Raw genomic sequence first — 24,279 nt, 5'->3', positions numbered from 1 at the left:
CCAAAAATGAGGAACATTGAGAGGAAAATATATATTCACAGAAAGAGCGAAAGAGCAAAAAGATAAATTTAAAAAAAGGCAAGAGAAAAAAAGATAAGTTCACCCAAAAAAAAGAGTAAATTCAAGAGCAAAAGATCAAAAAGATTAAAAAAAGAGCAAAAAGATAAATTCATAAAATGAGCAAAAGAGCAAAAAAGATAAATTCACAAAAAAAGAGCAAATTCGAGAGCAAAAAGATAAATTCTGAAAAAGAGCAAAAGAGCAAAAAGATAAAGTCATAAAAAAGGCAAAAGAGCAAAAACAAATTCAGGAAAAAAGGTAAAAGAGCAAAAAGAAATTTCCCCTAAAAAAGAGGAAATTCGACAGCAAAAGAGCAAAAAGATAAATTTAGAAAAAGAGCAATAAGAAAAATTCACCCAAAAAAGAGCAATAGAGAAAAAAAATCACATAGAGCAAAAAGATAATATCACAAGGCAATTTTGAGAGCAAAAAGATAAGTTCACCGAAAAAAAGAGTAAATTCAAGAGCAAAAGATCAAAAAGATTAAAAAAAGAGCAAAAAGATAAATTCATAAAATGAGCAAAAGAGCAAAAAAGATAAATTCACAAAAAAAGAGCAAATTCGAGAGCAAAAAGATAAATTCTTAAAAAGAGCAAAAGAGCAAAAAGATAAAGTCATAAAAAAGGCAAAAGAGCAAAAACAAATTCAGGAAAAAAGGTAAAAGAGCAAAAAGAAATTTCCCCTAAAAAAGAGGAAATTCGACAGCAAAAGAGCAAAAAGATAAATTTAGAAAAAGAGCAATAAGAAAAATTCACCCAAAAAAGAGCAATAGAGAAAAAAAAAATCACATAGAGCAAAAAGATTAAATCACAAAAAAGGCAAAAGAGCAAAAAGATGAATTCAAGAAAGAAAAAAGATAATACAGCAAATGAGCAGAAAGATAAATTCACCCAAAAAAAAGATAAAAGAGCAAAAGAGCAGGAAGATATATTCACAAAAAGAGCAAAGAGATAAATTCACAAAAAAGGCAAAAGAGCAAAAAAGGGGGCTGGCTCAGCTATTAAAATTAAGAACCAGCCAGCCCCTTTCACCCACTTCTCGGATAATTTGCCGACCTCGGAAATGATTGGGGTAAACTTTTTGAAAATAAAAGTATATTAGTAAATTCTTTATAAATGGCGTTAGGAAATGTTCTTTTCTGGAAGTGGACAGACCCAGGTTGTAGTCGATAGTATAGGAAATACATTGGATTATCTGGAATTTTTACGAGGATAGCAGCAATTTCATATGATAGTACTACAGCATGTAAGGTAACAAACCCAATACAAAAAGTGACATGAAAAATGCACTGATAATGTATACTGAATACATAGACCCTAGTGCTGCATTGTCCTCACCTACTGGATAGTAGCTAAACCAGACACTCGTCTCTGGCTCGGCAACTATCCCTAGTCACATGGCTTGTTTAATGGAAACTGTCGGATAGAGCTTGTAAAAACAAGCACTTTTGCAATTTACGGTTTAACAAAATTCTCAGCCGTTCTTGAGATATTAACACTTTTCTTTTCATTGTTGCCTAGGAGACCGACCACCACGGCCAAATAATTTGTGATATTGGCCGGGATCAGGTGCTAACAGGACGTTCCAGTGATACTGGCCGGGATCAGGAGCTAACAGGACGTTCCAGTGATACTGTCCAGTTTCAAGGCAGTGCTTACAAGCTCAACTGAAAAGAGTTTGTATGCACTGCCCATGTTTAGCCAACATTACCAGACAGCAGCGGTGGTCGGTCTCCTAGACAACAAGCAGTATACAAAAAGAAAAGTGTTAATATCTCAAAAACGGTTGCAAATTTTAACAATCTATAAATTGCAAAAGTGCTTGTTTTTACAAGCTCTATCCAACAATAATCATCTCTAAAAGATCGGAATATCCCTTTTAAATGGTCAGACATTAGCCTACAAGGTTGGTGGCATTGGCAAGACAGACTTCATACCCCAAGGGAAGAAAACTAACGCCATGATGGAGAGTCGCCTGTCGAAACGTTACACGGTTACATTAAAATTAAATTTAAAGGGATTTTATTAAAATTGAATTTCAAGGGATCTTTACTGCAAATGATCTGAAATAATCCTTGTACTGCTCAAATGGCAAAAAAATGCAGGCCAAACCAGTTTAATGCCAAGATGAGTGAAAACACCAGCACCATCAGTGCAACCGAAAAGCTAAAATAACTTTACATGAGTTACGATACCCATAATAAAAAGGTAAGCAGAAATAAAAAATATATCATGTACAACATATAATAAAATAATTATTTACAATAATATTTTGGAAAAAAAATAAATACACATTTATGGCTATTTGTTCTATAGTAAAAAAAAATAAAATAAAAAAAAAATATAGCTTTAACTAGTAAAAGTTGGTGCTTTTTGCACTCCAATTTCAGAAAGAAGAGTGGTAGACCTGGTGTAGTAGTCACGTCAGTAGTCTGGGGCTGTGGGACAGGAGCCCTGAGAGACGCTTCTTACTTGACGGCTTCCCAACACCTCTTTTGCTTAGCCGGCGAAATGTACATGTGACGGTGCATCGTGCCGGCTAATCGAGAGGAGGGCCATAGTAGTGGTGGTTGTTAGGGCTCGTGTTCAATGGCCACTGATTACCGATGAGGCCTTCAAACCAGGTCTTGTGAATCGATTCGCATCAACTCTATTCTGTCTTTATAGGGATTTTCAAAAATCGGTCAACTAGGATGTGTCCTATGCCGATTATGGGGGCCTACTGAACCTAAAAGCATAGGGTCTGTAAAAAAGAGGTGTCATATCAAAATCTCCTCCGCTAACGTCAATAAGACCTCCAAGTTTGAAACCTTGGGCACGTCCATGCCGAATGGCAAATTTGGGAAAACCCCAATTATGCCAACAAAGAAATGCCCACCCAGTTACAACTCTTACAAATATTTTGCCTCCGATAACTAAACCTCCATTCCATTTCCAGTTCCTCCATATTTTTTTTTTTTACCAGGCAAAAAGTAGCAACCACAAGCAAAAATTCCCTATGATAAATAAGACGTAGACCTCCTTTTAAAATTTACCTAAAATTCGTAAAAGGTCCAAGAGCCTCAAATTTCCAAAACCAACATGTCATAAGAAAACCCTTGCATTCTCTACCACCGCGTCAATCCTATTGAGTCTTAGCGTTAAGAGCTTCACTGTCTAAGAACGGGGACCTGGGTTCACGTCATCTTCTGACATGGTGGACCCAATGATTACATCTGATGGTCAATGCGTAGTTGGGTTTCTTTCTCTACCATAGAACAAACTTTTTGTAATTCAATTGTTTTTTATTGATTTTTCAAGTTAAAATGGGTGGTCCCAAGGAAGGAATTAAGACTCTAAAGAACCTCAAGATACTGGACCCATAACCACAGAACCCACAGTCCAAGGATTCACTTACAACCATCTTCTACTGACTCTTATCCACACCATGAGAGGTCAAACAACAGGATAGCCAAAGAAAATCCCCCCCCCACATGGAGACAAATGTTTTTCCCATCAGAGCAAACTTTTTGGAAAAAAAAACCAATAAAAAAAAAAAACCACAGGAAAGGCCCCAAAACATCTCAGCGACAAGCAGCTGCCTTTCTGCAACATTTAATGGGTCAGCAAGGCACTTCCCAATGCAATATATTCCTCTTTAAAAGCTTTTGTATATATTTGCTACAATGCCAAAGTATGAACCTCTTAACCAAGTGATGGACCTAGTGGTTAACCATCTAACTGCTGCAAGTACATCTCCTTGGATCGTTTCTAAAATGTACCATTTTCTTCTTTCGTGCTTGCAGGCTACAGCTTGTAACTAATTCTATATTAATATGTCCACCACCCAAGCAAGTCATGGACCTAGTGGTTAACCATTTAACTGCGGCAAGTGCATCTCCTTAGATCGTTCCTAAAATGTATCATTTTCTTCTTTCGTGCTTGCAGGCTACAGCTTGTAACTGATGATATATCAATATATCTACCACCCAACCAAGTGATGGGCCTAGTGGTTAACCATTTAACTGGTGCAAGTGCATCTCAGATCTTTCCTAAAATGTATCGATTCTTCTTTCGTGCTTGCGGGCTACAGCTTGTAACTGATGATATATTAATATGCCCACCACCCAACCAAGTGATGGACCTAGTGGTTAACCATTTAACTGCTGCATGTGCATCTCCTTAGATCGTTCCTAAAATGTATCAATTCTTCTTTCGTGCTTGCAAGCTACAGCTTGTAACTGATGATATATTAATATGCCCACCACCCAACCAAGTGATGGACCTAGTGGTTAACCATTTAACTGCTGCATGTGCATCTCCTTAGATCGTTCCTAAAATGGATCAATTCTTCTTTCGTGTTTGCAGGCTACAGCTTGTAATTTGTTTCGTGTTTGCAGGCTACAGCTTGTAACTAAGGATATATTAATATGTACATCACCCCAAAGTGAAGAGGTTCAACCTCATCTGCCATCATAATTTCATCTCTATTTGGCACAGTCATGACACACAGAAAAAAGAACACATTTAGGCAGTAATTATAAATGGTCTACTTCTATCGTTGGACGTCAGTCGAGGTTCTTCTGCCTTTTACCCTCTCTTGGGATCAGGTCTTGTGATTTGTTACCGGAGTCAGTAGAAGAGTATGACATACCTGGCACGAGATAAATATAACTTTTTTCGATCTGATTAATGACTTAAGGCATTTGTCCACTTCGAGAGTGATCAAACAAAGCAGTCGTCTTGAGATATTTTCATTGATATGTGTTACACAATAAGGGACGGGGTATTAGCAGCAGCCTGTAGGTCTCCAGCTGTTGTAGAAAACCCCCTCGAGACAACAGCTGGAGAGCCGGAAATTTTTTGTAGTGTGCTCTTACGGCGAAACAACGCGTTTGGAAATGGCACACGGGCATTCGTTTCACGAAAAAAAAACAACAAGAACCTGTAATGTTGCGGATATATCGAGCACTTACAGACCCACAAGATAGCATACAAGACGAAAAAACACTCAATGTAACTGGCTCTTTTTTTCACCTGTAAACAAGAATCTGTAGACCCCCCCACCCCATCCAAAAAAAAATAATTGGAAAACCAGTAGGATTACCAGCTTCTAGATTTTTCATAAGATCGATCGGGAGTCCCAAAAAAGAAAAAACTGCCGAGTTTTTCGGAACACATGACGGCCGTGTGCGCATTGTCTACTTTGTGCAGTGCTATGCTGACTGGCAGTATAAAAGTAAAATAGCGAATAAATAGGAATAAATTAAGAAAAAAAAATATTTATGACAGTACGATCGAAAATGTTGCCATGCTCTACTGGCAAAGTCGTGGCCACGAGAAGTTCGGTGGGACTCGAATGAATGGATGTTCGGTGGCATCAGGTCCTCCTTGCACCTGCGTCCATCCAGGGACATTGTTCTTTTTTTTGAGTCATCACGGACTCTTTGATATCACAGACCCCGGGTAAAACATGGCTTTGTACTGAGTCTTCAGTCAAATTTCAGTATTTCCGAATGGGAATGGACTGCAATCTGCATAGCTCAAGATGAACCCAACCGGAAAACAAAAAAAGTCTAAGTCACATACCCAACTATTAACCAATTCCCCCCCCTTGGTCCCACCCTAGAGTTTCTTCTTGACCAAAACTTCCTCAATGCTAAAAAGGGTCTGCAACGACCCAACCCAGTGCTCGATGGACTGGAAAAGAATTTAAGTAATGAAGATGGGTTTCCAGTGCATGCTTCCTCCATATCTCCTGGATCCACGAACAGAACATGAGGTCTCCTTAAATGTTCTGCGGGGCTTCTCTGTGTTCAGTTCATTTCTGTATGCCCCTCCTACTTGACACAGCAAGCAGCGTCCAGTTGTGCAGAAAATGCCTGGGTCGGAGGGGTATGAGAATCAGATTGGCCAAGCCCCTTTGGCGAAGTGATTGAATGTCAAAAATAAAAGTGCCTTCAGTCAACTTATTGCCCTAGTAATGTTACCTGAGGATGAAAATACAGAGAAAAGAAATGAAGTCAAGGGAATAAATTTACATAAACAAACCGACTTACATATTTAGGCTACCCATTACCGTATTCAGAACTTGCAAATTACATAATCTTTAAATAGAACCTTTCACCAGGAAAAAAGTGGACAGTTGTTGCTCATATTTTATTCCCGCTGTTCCCCTGAATATTTTGCTTTTTGTTCTATTTAAATCCGACTTACGGTTCAAGAGATTAGGCCTTTTAATTAAGTGCTACTTTTTAGGTCTTTGCCAAGGAGGTGTTGCTCATATGCAAAGTAAATTAAAGACACGCCCCTGAGGATCCTGTGAGCAATGAAAAAATGGAATAATCAGGAGAGCAGTGGGAATAAAATAGTCTTTTTATTTAGTGCTACTTTTTAGGTATTTTCCAAGGGGGTGTTGATAATATGTAAAGTAGCTTGAAGACACGCCTTCGAGGATCCTGTGACAAATGACCCTCTAGTAAAGACCCTATAAATAATAATCACTAGATGGATGTAAAAAATAAAAAAAAATGGAGCAGTGTGAATAAAATGGCTTATTAAGTACTACTTTTTAGATCATTGCCAAGGAGGTGTTGCTCATATGCAAAGTAGATTAAAGACACGCCCCTGAGGATCCTGTGAGCACTGAAAAAAAATGGAATAATCAGGAGAGCAGTGGGAATAAAATAGTCTTTTTATTTAGTGCTACTTTTTAGGTATTTTCCAAGGGGGTGTTGATAATATGTAAAGTAGCTTGAAGACACGCCGTCGAGGATTCTGTGAGAAATGACCCTCTAGTAAAGACCCTATAAATAATAATCACTAGATGAATTTAAAAAAAAAAAAATGGAGCAGTGGGAATAAAATGACTTTTATTTAGTGCTACTTTTTAGGTCTTTTCCAAGGGGGTATATCAAATATGCAAAGTATTTTAAAGACACGCCACCGAGGATTCTGTGAGCAATGACCCTCTAGGAAAGGACATAAAAATAATAATTAAATAAAATGCTCCATATCTCTGGAATCATATGGTAAATGAAAAAAAATGAAATAATCAGGGGAGTAGTGGGAATAAAATGGCCTTACGGCTACTTTTTAGGTTTTTGCCAAGGGGGTGTTGCTCATATGTAAAGTAGTTTAAAGACACAACCCTGAGGATCCTGTGTACAATGAAAAAATGGAATAATCAGGAGAGCATTGGGAATAAAATGGCCTTTTTATTTAGTGCTACTTTTTAGGTCTTTGCCAGGGAGGTGTTGCTCATATGCAGAATAGCTGATAGACACACCCATGAGGATCCTGTGAGCAATGAAAAAAATTGAATAATCAGGGGAGCAGTGGGAATAAAATGGCCTCTAGTAAAGGCCATAAAAACTAAATAAAAGGCTCCATATTTCTGAAATCTTATGGCAAATTAAAGAAACAAAAAAAAACAGAATAATCAGGGGAGCAGTGGGAATAAAATGCCCTTTTTATTTAGTGATACTTTTTTGGTCTTTGCCAAGGAGGTATTGCTCAAATGCAAATTAGCTTAAAAACACACCCCTGAGGATCCTGTGAGAAATTACCCTCTAGTAAAGACCCTAAAATAATAATCACTAGATAAAAGGTCCATATCTATGGTATTGTATGGTGGATTAAAAAAAGATCATAATTGAATAATCAGGGGACCAGTGGGAACAAATTACCTTTTTATTTAGTGCTTTTTAGGTCTTTTGTTTGTCTTTTGTTCATATGCAAAGTAGTTTAAAGACACGCCCCCGAGGATCCTGTGAGCAATGACTCTCTAGCAAAGATCATAAAAATAATAATCACTAGATAGAAAGGTCCATATATCTGGAATCATATGGTGTATTAAAAAATAATAATAAAACAAAATAAAAATGGTGCATTGGGAATAAAATGGCCTTTTTATTTAGGGCTACTATTTAGGTGTTGCTCATATGCAAAGTAGCTTAAAGACACGCCCTCGAGGATCCTGTGACAAATGACCCTCTAGTAAAGACCCTATAAATAATAATCACTAGATGGATTTAAAAAATAAAAAAAAATGGAGCAGTGGGAATAAAATGGCTTTTTTATTAAGTGCTACTTTTTAGATCTTTGCCAAGGAGGTGTTGCTCATATGCAAAGTAGATTAAAGACAAGCCCCTGAGGATTCTGTGAGCAATAAAAAAATGGAATAATCAGGGTAGCAATGGAAATAAAACGGCCTTTTAATTTAGTGCTACTTTTTAGGTCTTTGCCAGGTAGGTGTCGCTCATATGCAAAGCAGCTAAAAGATACGCCCCAGAGGATCCTGTGAACAATGCCCCTCCAATAAAGACCATAAAATTAATAATCACTAGATAAAAAGGTAACATATCTCTGGAATCGTTATGCAAAGTGTTGATAATATGCAAAGTAGCTTGAAGACACGCCCTCGAGGATCCTGTGAGAAATGACCCTCTAGTAAACACCCTATAAATAATAATCACTAGATGAATTTAAAAAATAAAAAAATGGAGCAGTGGGAATAAAATGGCCTTTTTATTTAGTGCTACCTTTAAGGTCTTTGCCAGGTGGTTGTTGCTCATATGCAAAGTACCTGAAAGACTAAGATTTAATAAAAAATATATAATTAAGTTACATTAAATTATGGAATTGCCATTTGAGCAGTTTTCTAGAGAGCTGTTCAGATTGTATAGGGACCTTGGTCAGTTCTTAGACCGGTATTTCAGGTGCAGTCGTTGAAGTTACTTTTGGCACAACTCCTCCGCATCATAGATCTAAGTCACGATGTTTTTACACCTTCTGAAACACCGTCCTCCCTCGCTCCCCACTCACCGCATTAAGACGGCATTAACAGGAATAGGTTCTGACTGAGACGTTGTCTGCTCGCTGGCTGCTGGAGGGGCTTCCTGAAAATGCAGATGGAACTTATTTTAATAGACCGCATAATGTACACCAAAACAACTCCATTATATGTCCTGCAGACTGGCTCCTGAATAATAGATAAGTGATGACTGGGTAATATAAATTTCAAGGCCTATGGTCATCTCTGAAGGAGGATCTGTCACTTGCTCAAAAACCATGGAGATAAAGTTTGTAAGAATCCCTGAGCTTATCTGATTCTGCTGCTTTTTTCCGTTTTACTCTACGTCGCTGCATTGCAGAGATATTCACATTTGTGACTTTTGGAGCACAGTATGTGAAATCTCAGCGTCGTCTCTGGGGGCGTGCACTTTCACCCCTCCCTCCCAGATTCTGCCAATCACAGCTCGGCATCTGATCCAGCAGTCTATAAGTCTGAGAGGCTGCTGAGCTGTGATTGGCAGCATACGGGAGAGAGGGCTAAATGTGCACGCCCCCAGAGAAAACTCTTAAGGAACGCCCAGTTGGACTGCAAAGCAGAGATTTCTCATACTGCCCTCCGGAAGAAACAAATGTGAATATCTCTACAATAAAGCGACACAGAGCAAAACTGAAAAAAGCGACAGAATCAGGGGAGCACAGAGATTTTTACAATGTAGTTCACTCAGTCCTTTTTGAGCAAATAACAAGTCCCTTTTAAAGGAGTTAATTAGGAAAATGAGTTTGTTTTTTTTAAAGGGCACTCTAAGAAAAATGAGCTGGCTCATTTTGGGTGAGTGCACAGGTTCTGTATGAGGAGAGAAAAATAAGTGGCTACCAAACAGCAATAAAATGGAATTAATGGTGCTCTATAAATAAATAATAATAATAATAATAATAATAATAATAATAATAGCGCTGTATCTGCCCAGAGAAAAAAAAAAAATAAAATGGTTGATCTATTTTCCCAATATCATCTGTTGGAAGCAATGGGATCACATCACCCGGCCTCCTAAATCAATTCCGCCATTACGCTACCTTCAGACTGCATCTTCCGTAGCTGCACAGCGGGTGAGGTAATGGAAGAGACGGCGGCAGTTCGGAAGTTTGCCGGCAACATTTCGGCTGAATCCGGACTTACTCCTCGGAGATCCTTCTCACGGAACATTTTTCTCCAAGAGGGAGACCGGCTGAACGTCTTGGCACTATCCTAAAAAAAAAAAGGAAAACAAGGCATTGGAGCAGTTGCTATCAAACCCATCCAACCATTTGAAAATATCTAATACGCATGGGCAGCTTAAAGGGTTAATTCCATCTTCATAAATGGGTATTTGTCAGATAGAGCTGGTAAAAATAAGCAATTTTTCAATTTAGTGCCTATTAAAATTTTCAGCCGTTTTTGAGATATTGACACTTTTATTTTGTTTACATCTTGTTGCCCGGGAGACCGACCACCGCTGCTAGACACTAGAACGTGTGCCGTGTATATAAGCTTTTCCTATTGAGTTTTGAAGAGCTGTTCCTAAGAGCTGTTTTGAAGTCAGCCAGGACCACTAGAGGGCGCTGTTGCCTTGTAATCCCGGCCAGCTTCAACACAGTGTTTACAAACAAGACAGCAGAGGTGGTCGGTCTCCTAGGCAACAAGCTGTAAACAAATGAAATGTGTTAATATCTCAAGAACGGCTGCAAATTTTAAAAAGCAGTAAATTGTAAAAGTGTATGTATTTGCAAGCACTATCCGACAATACCCATCATTTAAAGGGACCTATCTCCCCTTTAAGAGTTATAGATTATAGCTAGAAAGAACATGCAGTGACTTCATGATTTTTAAGTGATTCCTTAGGATCACCTAAACTTAGGGAGAGAAACCCCCTTAGTCTTCTTATCTGCTCCTTTGCGCTCATGAGCCCTCAATGTGCAGGTACCTGGGATACAGTTTGTCTAAAGCTGCATAAAAAGGAACGATTATTCTTATGGAATTGTTATTTATGCAATTCCCCAATACCAATATATATATATTTTTATATTATGGCCCGTAATAATTTGTCATATAACAGGAGAAGACAAAACTTTTCCCCCGGATTAACACTTTTAATGGGCAAAGTGATAAGAAGTTTCTTCTGGATGTAATGGGTTAATCCCTGCAGTTCTCCGGCGACATTCAGGGCAATGTCTACAGGGCATAATCTTCATTCTGCTCACTCAAGTCACACGCGATGGGTCACTGTTCAAAGTGTGCTCAGCCAGCCGTGAAAGTGACTCAAAGCGTATCCCCTGCGGGCAGCGCCACCGCCGTGCACCGGGCCTGGCACATCACTGTGCGAAGACAGCCTGCCCCGGCCGCCTTCTCCCAGCACACAGCGTAGGGCCATACACATCTTATATCGCCATTACCTGTATAGTTATGCCTCTTTTTTTGGCATTTATTGCACCTGCACAATATTTTATTGCGGGAGCAGCAACATTGGCTGTAGCGTTGTACAAGGAATTCAGCCGCAGACAGCGAGGCCACTACTAATGTCTATGGGAGGCTTTAGGGTAATTCTTAATCATCGCCGGTGGAGTCTACTGATTTTGGAGACATCTGTCCACACACATAACAATATAGTCTGCCATCCATCACTGTGCAACAATAAGATGGATAAATGAATGAATAAATGAATGAATACATAGATGGATGGAGATAGATATCTATCTATCTAGACTGACCTTACCATAAGATGGATGGATGGATGAATGAGTGAATGGATGATTAGATAGATGAATAAATGAATGAATGAATGAATGAATGAACAGATAGATAGCTGACCTTGCCATCTATAAAATGGATGGAATGCTGGTTGGATGAATGAATGAATGAATTAATTAATTAATTAATTAATTAATTAATGGATGATTGGATAGATCAATGAATGAATGTTCGTTCAGACAGACAGACAGATAGATAGATAGCTGACCTTGTCATCCATAAGATGGATGGATTGCTGGATGGATGGATGATTGGATAGATGAATGAATGAATGAATGAATGAATGAATGAATGAATGAATGAATGAATGAATGGACGAACAGATAGATAGATGGCTGACCTTGTCATCCATAAGATGGATGGATTGCTAGATGGATGAATGAATGAATGAATGAATGAATGAATGAATAGATGATTGAATGGATACACAGACAGATAAGTGACTTGGTCATCCATAAGATGGATGGATGGATTGCTAGATTGATGATTGGATAGATGAATGAATGAATGAATGAATGAATGAATGAATACTTGGACATATGGATAAATGGATGGATGGATGAATGAATGGATTGATAGATGAATGAATTAATTAATTAATGGATAGGTAGATGGATGGGGATAAATTAGAGATAGATAGATAGAGGGATAGATAGAGGGATAGATAGATAGATAGAGGGATAGATAGATAGATAGATAGAGGGATAGATAGATAGATAGATAAATAGATAGAGGGATAGATAGATAGATAGATAGATAGATAGATAGATAGATAGATAGATAGATAGATAGAGGGATAGATAGATAGATAGATAGATAGATAGATAGATAGATAGATAGATAGAGGGATAGATAGATAGATAGATAGAGGGATAGATAGATAGATAGAGGGATAGATAGATAGAGGGATAGATAGATAGATAGATAGATAGATAGATAGATAGATAGATAGATAGATAGATAGATAGAGGGATAGACAGGCAGATATAAGATGGATGGATGAATGAATGGTTGGATAGATGAATGAATGAACGAATTGGCAGACAGACAGATAACTGACCATACCATCCATAAGATGGATGGATAGATTGCTAGATGGATGCTTGGATAGATTAATGAATGAATGAATGCTATAATGCTTGGACAGATGGATAAATGGATTGATGGATGTATGGATGAATGAATTAATTAATTAATAGATAGATAGATGGATGAAGATAAATTAGAGATAGATAGATAGAGGGATAGATACATAGATAGATAGATAGATAGATAGATAGATAGAGGGATAGATAGATAGATAGATAGATAGATAGATAGAGGGATAGATAGATAGATAGATAGATAGATAGAGGGATAGATAGATAGATAGATAGATAGATAGATAGATAGATAGATAGATAGAGGGATAGAGGGATAGATAGATAGATAGATAGATAGATAGAGGGATAGATGGATAGATAGATAGATAGATAGATAGATAGATAGATAGATAGATAGATAGATAGATAGAGGGATAGATGGATAGAGGGATAGATAGATAGATAGAGGGATAGATAGATGGATAGAGGGATAGATAGATAGATAGATAGATAGATAGATAGATGGATAGATAGAGGGATAGATAGATAGATAGATAGAGGGATAGAGGGATAGATAGATAGATAGATAGATAGATAGAGGGATAGATAGAGGGATAGATAGATAGATAGATAGATAGATAGATAGATAGATAGATAGATAGAACCTGACCTTGCCCCCCATGGTTAACCATACAGAGGTTAAAGTGAGAGCTGACCCTTGGACACATTACGCACAGTTATATAATAGCCCCACATTACATTACACATGGTGGATATTGCAGTCGCTGACCTCGTCGAGTCGCCGCTCCGTCCCCATAGTAATGAGATTACTGTACTCCTTTTCCAGCACTTGCCGAGCCTAACAACAAAAGACAACCCGTCAGTAGTGCCACTTGAGAAAGAAGAGAGGATTAATAACGCCTGGATAAAGACAGCGCTGACAAAGCAGAGACGATAAAGCGGACAGGAGACCAGCCTGGAGACATACACTCCATAAATAATAAAGCCAGTCACGTCCTGGTGGAGAGTGCGGACACCGTCCCAAAAGGAGCGGCGGAGAAGTACCAAGTGGCTGCCTCCGTGGTTTACAGGGGCTGATCTTGAAGCACAAGTATCATTGTATCACTCTATCAAATCCAATGAAATTATAATATTGACCTTACACCCCAAGTACAGGAGTTCATCCATTTTTGTCAATTTACTAGCATTATCTTTACTGGTAAAGGTGTGGTATGACCCAATAACCTTAAAGATCTCCATTGCACCACATCCTCTCTTACTTTGAAAGCAGCATAGGTGTAAGTTCATTGAACAGGACCTATCTCTTGCTGTAAAATATCAAAGTAAATAACTTGGAAAAATCCCTGAGCTCTCATGATTCTGCCATTCTTTTCGGTTTTGCTCTACGTCGTTCTATTGCAGAGATATTCACATTTGTTTCTTCCGGAGCACACTATGTGAAATCTCTGCTGAGTGTCCTCTCTGGGGGTGTGGCCTTTCTCCCCATGATTCCAGATGCTGCCAATCATGGCTCAGTAGCATTTCAGCTGCTGAGCTGTGATTGGCAGTGTCTGGGAGGGAGCGGTGAAAGCGCTGTCCAAAGAGGAGACTCTGAAGAAACACCCAGTTGGACTGCAAGCAGAGATTTCACATACTACGCTCCAAAGCAACAAATGTGAATATCTCTACAATGGAGCGACGTAGAGCAAAACGGAAAAGAGCGTCAGAATCAGGAGAGATCAGAGATTTGACCTACAGTTATTTTAGCCTCATTAACAACTACCACCTAAAAATTAATATCCTAACTATCGTAATGTTTTAACATAATATATATTACAGATGGGAAAGTAGGAAAATATTTTTAATTTAATTTGTCAAAAACACATGACTAGTTGGAGACTGACCTGCGTGTTCTGTGTTGGAATCTGTAGTAGCAACGCCAGGTCATTACAGTCGAATGTGTCATCTAATGCAATGAGGGCTCCATGGACTCCACTCTCATGCAAGTTATTAGCGTACTCCTTTAGCCCCAGAGACTGCACCCAGCACATCACCCGTTCATTGGACCAGACCATGACATCTGTAAGACAACAACAAAATATCTAATGAATACCTATGATTATCTGGTTCACATACTATGTTAACCCCTTGTTTTTTTCTTCTTCTTTGTCAAGAATAAAAAATATATATATTTTTACAATACGGTTTTATTAAAAATTGTGCACTCTGCTTATCTGCACATTCAATTCTGATGTGGTATGCGGTCATCATTCAACTGAGAGGAGCTAAAATAAGATCAGATAATAGGTACAAAACTCCCAATTTGATAGAATGAGCTCACTGATGGAACCTCAGTTAACTCATTCTGCAGTCAGAAAAAGATAGTGCAGTACAGAAGGGAAACTGTGCAACATTTTTAATGAAACCCAATTGCAAAAATTTATTTTAGCCAAAAATACATGCATTTAAGTAGAAATTGTATCTAAGGGTGGGCAAAACCTGTTGCTCTCTGGTGCTGGCTTGGGCTCCACCGCTGTAAAAGTATGACAGGTGTCATCAAGGGGTTAAAATTATGCCTTATTCTTTATCAGTTATAAGACAATATATGTCTATATACAGTGCCTTGTGAAAGTATTCAGCCCCCTTGAATTTTTCAACCTTTTCCCACATTTCAGGCTTCAAACAAAGATAAAAATGTTAATGTTTTGGTGAAGAATCAACAAGTGGACACAATTGTGAAGGTGAACGATATTTATTGCTTATTTTAAACTTTTTTAAAAAATAATAAATTGAAAATTGGGGCGTGCAATATTATTCATCCCCTTTACTTTCAGTGCAGGAAACTCACTCCAGACGTTCATTGAGGATCTCTGAATGATCCAATGTTGTCCTAAATGACTGATGATGATAAATATAATCCCCTGTGTGTAATCTAGTCTCCGTATAAATGCCCCTGCTCTGTGATATCTCAGTGTTCTGTGTAAAGCACAGAGAGCATCATGACGACCAAGGAACACAACAGGCAGGTCCGTGATACTGTTGTGGAGAAGTTTAAAGCCGGATTTGGTTACAAAAAGATTTCCAAAACTTTACACATCACAAGGAGCATTGTGCAAGCGTCATATTGAAATGGAAGGATTATCATACCACTGCAAATCTACCAAGACCCGACCGTCCATCCAAACTGTCATCTCAAACAAGTAGAAGACTCATCAGAGATGCAGCCAAGAGGTCCATGATCACTCTGGATGAACTGCAGAGATCTACAGCTGAGGTGGGAGAGTCTGTCCATTGGACAACAATCAGTCGTACACGGCACAAATCTGCCCTTTATGGAAGAGTGGCAAGAAGAAAGCCATTTCTCAAAGATATCCATAAAAAGTGTTGTCTAAAGTTTGCCACAAGCCACCTGGAGACACCAAACATGTGGAAGAAGGTGCTCTGGTTAGATGAAACCAAAATCAAACTATTTGGGCACAATGCCAAACGATATGTTTGGCATAAAAGCAATACAGCTCATCACCCTGAACACACCATCCCCACTGTCAAACATGGTGGTGGCAGCATCATGGTTTGGGCCTGATTTTCTTGTAGAAAACCTGTTGGAGTCTGCAAAAGACCTGAGACTGGGACGGAGATTTGTCTTCCAACAAGACAATGATCCAAAACATAAAGCAAAATCTACAATGGAATGGTTCACAAATAAACGTATCCAGGTGTTAGAATGGCCAAGTCACAGTCAAGACCTGAACCCAATCGAGAATCTGTGGAAAGAGCTGACAACTGCTGTTCACAAACGCCTCCATCCAACCTCACTCAGCTCCAACTGTTTACAAAGGAAGAATGGGCGAGAATTTCAGCCTCTCGATGTGCAAAACTGATAGACACATACCCCAAGCGACTGCAGCTGTAATCACAGCAAAAGGTGGCGCTACAAAGTATTAGCTTAAAGGAGCCGAATAATATTGCACGCCCCAATTTTCAGTTTATTATTTTTTATAAAAGTTTAAAATAAGCAATAAATATCTTTCACCTTCACAATTGTGTCCCACTTGTTGTTGATTCTTCAACAGAACATTAACATTTTTATCTTTATGTTTGAAGCTGGAAACGTGCAAAAAGGTTGAAAAATTCAAGGGGGCTGAATACTTTCACAAGGCACTGTATCATATTTTAATTTAATTGTGACTTTTTCCTCAGCGTAAACTTGTAGATGTGAATGTTTCCTGTGATTTCAGTGGATTTTGGAAAAAATTGTGATATTACGGTCATCCCGATAAATGAGCATAGCAGTAAATCATAGGAAATCCTGCGACTCCTCATTTTACATCCCGACCGTGAAGATTCGCTTTGCCTTCATTTCAGCTGCAGCTTGTGATTATCTCTCTCTTCCACTATATCTACCTGCCCCTGGCTTCACTCCATGCTGGATATAGAATTTCTATTTTGACCATAATGAAGGAGCTTGTTTCTGTTAAAGGGAATCTGTCACCAGTTCTTTGCCACGTAATTTGAGAGCAGCATAACGTAGGGGTACAGATCCTGATTCCAGTGGTGTATCAATTACTGGGCTTTTAACTGTAGTGTTAAAACAATTAGTGATGGCCGATCCTCCCGATGGTCGGGATTGGGGAGACTCGGCTGATCATTTTGTAAATATCGAGATTGGAATTGAGATAACACGAGCTTGCATCCGATCACCGATCTTGGACTTTACAGATTTGGGATGGAGTGGGGGGGGCTCTAAAATAAAGAATACAGTTAATAATAAACATTGTCATTATACTTACAGGTCCCGAACGCGTCCTGCAGACTCTGTCTTCTGCCGCTTCTGCTTCCGATCATCATCGCTGTGCCCTCCCGGTAACCAAAGGACCTTCCGTGACGTCAAAGCATGTGACAGTCACGTGTGAATGTTGTATTATATCATTGGCTACAGACTGGTCACATGACTATGACATCATGCAAGATCCTGTAGTGTCAGTATGATCGCCGGTACTCGGCGCTCGCCCGAGTATCTCAGTACTTGGTATACCGGCGAGATGCTCGGGCACATGCTCGGTTCCCCCACCCTGTATGTTGGCACTAATTACAGAGTCAGCCCACATGCAGGGATTGGCTGCCACACACTGTAATGCAGCCGGTGAATAGCGGAGTCGGGAATCAAGTGATCGGAGATCACTACTGCAATATTAACCCGCTCGTTAGGTTACTATGGCAACGGTGGCAGCAGTGACGTCACCGCTTACCATCCCGCAGCCTTTGCTCACTCATTGAGTGATTGGACAGCATGGGAAGCAGCAGCGTTCTTCCTCCCCCCATGCATTCTGAGTTAGAAGAGCTGCATCGGTTGAAGAAGAAAGAAGACCAGAATTGTGGAGGGGTGAAAGGGAGTAATAAAGATGGAGTCCATAAGTGTGTCTGTGTATTTATTTTCTAATAAAATATTTTTCTCTGTCTAGTGTCTTTTTTTAAGTCTTTATTGGTAATTCTTAATGGCCGGGTCAAACTTGGCCTGACATTAAGAATCTTGGGCTTAATACCAACTGGTAAAACAAAGCTGCTATTAACCCCTTATTACCCAGCGTTCCACCCGGCACCAGGGCCGCTGGATGAGTTTGATACAGCGCCAGAAGATGACGCTTCTATGAAAGCACCATTTTCTGGGGCAGCTGCGGACTGCAATTTGCAGCGGGGGGGCCCAGAAAGATTGTGTCACCCTGTGCAGCGGATTCCAATCCCCAGCTGCTTAGTTGTACTTGGCTGGACAGAAAAATTGGGCGAAGCCCACGTCGTTTCTTATTTTTATTATTTCATGAAATCCCTATATTTTGGTTCCCAGCCGGGTACAAATAGGCAGATGGGGGTTGGGGGAAGCCCGTACCTGCCTGCTGCACCTGGCTAGCATAGAAAAATATGGTGAAGCTCATGTAATTTTTTGTTTAGCTTTTAAACTTTAAAAAAAAAAAAAAAAGGGCTTCCCTGGATTTTCATTGCCAGTGAAGGTAACTCCAAGAAGTGTAGTTTAGCAGCCAGTAGCTGCTTGGATTACCCTTAGCTTGCAATAAAAAATGCAGCGGAAGTCCACACATTTTTTTTTTAACTTATTTTTGTGAAATAACTAAAAAAAAAAAAAATGGGCTTCCCTGCATGTTGATTGCCAGCCAAGGTAAATCCAGGCAGATGTCGGTGGTAGACCCTAGCCGTCTGCTTTATTTGCGGCGAGAATCAAAAATACTGCGGAGCGCTACATCATTTTTTTAAATGATCTATTTATTTTTATACAACTATATATTGAGTGTGTATATATATAAAAACTGAACATTTTGCAGCGGTCTCTTAATTTTTGCCAGAGCTGTATATATATATATATATATATATATATATATATATATATATATATATATATATACAGCTCTGGCAAAAATTAAGAGACCGCTGCAAAATTTTCAGTTTTTCTGATTTTTTTCTTTAGATTTTTGAGTAAAGTGTAAATTGTTCTCTTATTGTATAAACTACTGACAACGTCTCCGAATTTCCAAGCAATACATTTTGTATTCATTTTCTGAAAATACTAGTTTATAGAATAAAAGAACAATTTACATTTTACTCAAAAATATACCTATAAAGAGAAAAATCAGAAAAACTGAAAATTTTGCAGCGGTCTCTTAATTTTGGCCAGAGCTGTATATATACTGTTTAAATATAGGGACCCCCATACAGCAGTATGAAAAGTCATGCTGGGCATTGTCTAGCCCAATTTGGTCAGTATGACCATTGCACAGACTCAAGTAACCAATATAAAAATAGGAGGACTGGAGTCAGAAAAGTGCCAATGAAGTGAATATATTTTATTAATTTACAATAAAAAGATGTGCAAACAGCAAAAAAGAGGATAAAAACACATAGGGGTGTGAAGATGCATAATCAGGATCAAAATGATAAACAATAATCACGAATGGCCAGTTGGAATAACATGAATCAAGCAAAAGGGTAATGTCCGAACAGGCATAAAACGAAGGGTATACAAATAAAGTGCATGTGCATCAATACATGTAGTAGCCTGCTCAGGCACACCCAAATTCATTAATGGGGCGTAATACCATCCAATAAATATTGCAATACATTCAGAGAAAAAGTGGCCAGTGCATTTTTAAAGTGACTAATGCATGATCCCAAGAACACAAGAAAGAGGCTCCCCCATACCCCACCAATGTACGTTTCGCCTATATGAGCACCGTGCTCAGATTCGGCTTCCTTTTTATTGTAAATTAATAAAATATATTCACTTCATTGGCACTTTTCTGACTCCAGTCCTCCTATTTTTATACTGTATATATACTGTGTACATATATATATATATATATATATATATATATATATACATATATATATATATATATATATATATATATATATATATATATATATGTACATTTACATGCACACACACACACAATATATAGTTGTATAAAAAGAAATAATTAAAAACAATGACATAGCGCTCCATGGTATTTTTGATTCTCAGCGTAGCTAAAGCGGACGGCTACGGGTTGTCACCCTCACCCCCATCTTTCTGGCTTTACCTTGGCTGGCAATTAAAATACAGGGAAGCCCATTATTTTTGTTTTTAATTTAAAAAAAGAATAAAAAAAAATACGTAGGCTCCAGCCGTATTTTCATAGCTAGTCAGGTAAAGCCAGACAGCTGGGGGCTGGGATTCTCGGCAGCCCGCAGCTGCCCCTGGAAATTGCGCCATTTTTAGGTGCTTTACCCAGCTCGACCAGCGGCCCTGGTGGCACGCTGGTTAATAAAAGGGTTAATACCAGCTTTGTATTCTCAGATGGTACTAAGTAGAGTTGAGCGCGGTTCGCGGTTCGTGGTTCTCCAGTTCTAGGCTCGAGTGATTTTTGGGCTGTTCGAGATCGAACTAGAACTCGAGCTTTTTGCTAAAAGCTCGATAGTTCTAGATACGTTCGAGAACGGTTCTAGCAGTAAAAAGCAGGGCTTTTTACAGCTACAGTGTGCAGGAGCCATCGCTGGCAGCCTGCCACAAGCTGGTAACCAAGATAAACATCGGGTATCCAAGCAAAGCGCTTTGGTTAGTAACCCGATGTTTATCTTAGTTACGTGCAGGAAGCCCACACTTTCCCGCTCAGCTCGCTCCGCCCCCTCCTGCCCGCGGCATGTACACATACATACACACACACACACACACTCTCACCCCTCCCCCCCCCCCCCCGCTCGGCTTACCTGCGGTGATGAAGTCCCGCCATCCCGACCTCAGCGCTGTCACTGTCCTCCATGGCCGCCGCTTGTCACATCACCTCTCGCTTCCGACCCGAGACTGACTAGCGGTGACGTCACGGACCTCTCGCGAGACTTGCTGTGAAGGCGCCGGTCATTGACCTCAGTGACAGGGGCTGTCAGTGTGCTGGAGATCAGCGCAGGTAATGTACCTCGCTGACAGCAGCACTTGTCATCCCCTGCAGTGACCTGGGCTGACCCATTGATGTTAGCTCAGGTCACTGCACTGCTCTCCCAGCCAATGGGGAACATCCTGCTCTTCATTGACTGGGACAGTGTGGATCGTCATGGCAACCCCTTGGATTACACCAGACCTGGATTTGTAATAAATTGGTTAAAGAGGGAATGTTTTGGGGAGTGTTTTTTCAAATAAAAACGTGTTTGTCGTCTATTTTTTTTTTATTACTGACTGGGTTGGTGATGTCGGGTATCTGATAGACGCCTGACCTCACCAACCCCAGGGCTTGATGCCAGGTGACATTACACATCTGGTATTAACCCCATATATTACCCCGTTTGCCACCGCACCAGGGCGCGGGATGAGCTGGGGCGAAGCACCAGGATTGGCGCATCTAATGGATGCGCCACTTCTGGGGCGGCTGCGGCCTGCTATTTTTAGGCTGGGGAGATTCCAATAACCATGGACCTCCCTAGTCTGAGAATATCAGGCCCCAGCTGTCTGCTTTACCTTGGCTGGTGATCCAATTTTGGGGGACCCCTACGTGTTTTTTTTTTAAATTATTTATTTAATTTAAAATAACAGCGTGGGGTGCCCTCAGTTTTGGATTACCAGCCAAGGTGAGGTTGCCAGCTGTGGTCTGCAGGCTGCAGCCGTCTGCTTTACCCTAGCTGGCTACAAAACTAGGGGGAACCCTACGTCATTTTTTTTTCATTTTTTTGGCTAAATACAAAGCTAAGCACCCTTAGTGCCACATGAAAGGTACCAAAGGGTGTTCCACTTTTTCTCCATTTTTTTCTCCACTTTTTCTCCACTTTTTCTCCACTTTTTCTCCACTTTTTCTCCATTTTTTTCTCCACTTATTCTCCACTTTTTCTCCTCTTATGCTCCACTTTTTCTCCACTTTTTCTCCACTTTTTTCTCCACTTTTTCTCCTCTTATGCTCCACTTTTTCTCCACTTTTTCTCCACTTTTTCTCCTCTTATGCTCCACTTTTTCTCCACTTTTTCTCCTCTTATGCTCCACTTTTTCTCCACTTTTTCTCCACTTTTTCTCCTCTTATGCTCCACTTTTTCTCCACTTTTTCTCCTCTTATGCTCCACTTTTTCTCCACTTTTTCTCCTCTTATGCTCCACTTTTTCTCCACTTTTTCTCCACTTTTTCTCCTCTTAATCTCCACTTTTTCTCCACTTTTTCTCCATTTTTTCTCCACTTTTTCTCCACTTTCTCTCCACTTTTTCTCCTCTTATGCTCCACTTTTTCTCCACTTTTTCTCCTCTTAATCTCCACTTTTTCTCCTCTTATGCTCCACTTTTTCTCCACTTTTTTCTCCACTTTTTCTCCTCTTATGCTCCACTTTTTCTCCACTTTTTCTCCACTTTTTCTCCACTTTTTCTCCTCTTATGCTCCACTTTTTCTCCACTTTTTCTCCTCTTATGCTCCACTTTTTCTCCACTTTTTCTCCATTTTTTCTCCACTTTTTCTCCTCTTATGTTCCACTTTTTCTCCACTTTTTCTCCTCTTATGCTCCACTTTTTCTCCACTTTTTTCTCCACTTTTTTCTCCACTTTTTTCTCCACTTTTTTCTCCACTTTTTTCTCCACTTTTTCTCCTCTTATGCTCCACTTTTTCTCCACTTTTTCTCCACTTTTTCTCCTCTTATGCTCCACTTTTTCTCCACTTTTTCTCCTCTTATGCTCCACTTTTTCTCCTCTTAATCTCCACTTTTTCTCCACTTTTTCTCCACTTTTTCTCCACTTTTTCTCCTCTTATGCTCCACTTTTTCTCCACTTTTTCTCCTCTTATGCTCCATTTTTTCTCCTCTTAATCTCCACTTTTTCTCCACTTTTTCTCCACTTTCTCTCCTCTTATGCTCCACTTTTTCTCCACTTTTTCTCCTCTTAATCTCCACTTTTTCTCCTCTTATGCTCCACTTTTTCTCCACTTTTTCTCCACTTTTTTCTCCACTTTTTCTCCACTTTTTCTCCTCTTATGCTCCACTTTTTCTCCACTTTTTTCTCCACTTTTTCTCCTCTTATGCTCCACTTTTTCTCCACTTTTTCTCCACTTTTTCTCCACTTTTTCTCCTCTTATGCTCCACTTTTTCTCCACTTTTTTCTCCACTTTTTCTCCACTTTTTTCTCCACTTTTTCTCCACTTTTTTCTCCACTTTTTCTCCACTTTTTCTCCTCTTATGCTCCACTTTTTTTTCCACTTTTTCTCCTCTTAATCTCCACTTTTTCTCCTCTTATGCTCCACTTTTTCTCCACTTTTTCTCCTCTTATGCTCCACTTTTTCTCCACTTTTTCTCCTCTTAATCTCCACTTTTTCTCCACTTTTTCTCCACTTTTTCTCCTCTTATGCTCCACTTTTTCTCCACTTTTTCTCCTCTTAATCTCCACTTTTTCTTCACTTTTTCTCCACTTTTTCTCCACTTTTTCTCCTCTTATGCTCCACTTTTTCTCCACTTTTTTCTCCACTTTTTCTCCTCTTAATCTCCACTTTTTCTCCACTTTTTCTCCTCTTATGCTCCACTTTTTCTCCACTTTTTCTCCTCTTATGCTCCATTTTTTCTCCACTTTTTCTCCTCTTAATCTCCACTTTTTCTCCACTTTTTCTCCACTTTTTCTCCACTTTCTCTCCTCTTATGCTCCACTTTTTCTCCACTTTTTCTCCTCTTAATCTCCACTTTTTCTCCTCTTATGCTCCACTTTTTCTCCACTTTTTCTCCACTTTTTCTCCACTTTTTTCTCCACTTTTTCTCCACTTTTTCTCCACTTTTTTCTCCACTTTTTCTCCTCTTATGCTCCACTTTTTCTCCACTTTTTTCTCCACTTTTTCTCCTCTTATGCTCCACTTTTTCTCCACTTTTTCTCCACTTTTTCTCCTCTTATGCTCCACTTTTTCTCCACTTTTTCTCCTCTTAATCTCCACTTTTTCTCCACTTTTTCTCCTCTTATGCTCCACTTTTTCTCCACTTTTTCTCCACTTTTTCTCCACTTTTTCTCCTCTTATGCTCCACTTTTTCTCCACTTTTTCTCCACTTTTTCTCCTCTTATGCTCCACTTTTTTTTCCACTTTTTCTCCTCTTAA

At 39.4% G+C, this 24,279-nt stretch overlaps 1 protein-coding gene across 3 annotated transcripts in view; it reads right to left on the bottom strand.

The window, feature by feature from the left end:
- Positions 1-690: 690 nt before the first annotated feature.
- PPFIA3 (PPFI scaffold protein A3) overlaps positions 691-24,279 on the bottom strand; it is a 159,885-nt gene continuing 136,296 nt past the window's right edge. For 2 of the 3 annotated variants that reach the window (XM_075328205.1, XM_075328206.1), the window contains exons 26-30: positions 14,606-14,781; positions 13,492-13,560; positions 9,909-10,080; positions 8,865-8,938; positions 692-6,028 (exon numbers count right to left, since the gene is read on the bottom strand). In XM_075328205.1, coding sequence (XP_075184320.1) covers positions 8,880-8,938; positions 9,909-10,080; positions 13,492-13,560; positions 14,606-14,781 — 476 coding nt within the window. In that variant the 3' untranslated portion in view covers positions 692-6,028; positions 8,865-8,879. Of the gene's footprint in view, positions 6,029-8,864; positions 8,939-9,908; positions 10,081-13,491; positions 13,561-14,605; positions 14,782-24,279 lie in introns of all 3 variants that reach the window. The other variant, XM_075328207.1, reaches the window with a different exon arrangement.

This window comes from Anomaloglossus baeobatrachus, chromosome 11 (assembly GCF_048569485.1).
Source record: "Anomaloglossus baeobatrachus isolate aAnoBae1 chromosome 11, aAnoBae1.hap1, whole genome shotgun sequence".
NCBI lineage: Eukaryota > Metazoa > Chordata > Amphibia > Anura > Aromobatidae > Anomaloglossus > Anomaloglossus baeobatrachus.
This window is presented reverse-complemented; position numbering and strand designations above follow the sequence as displayed.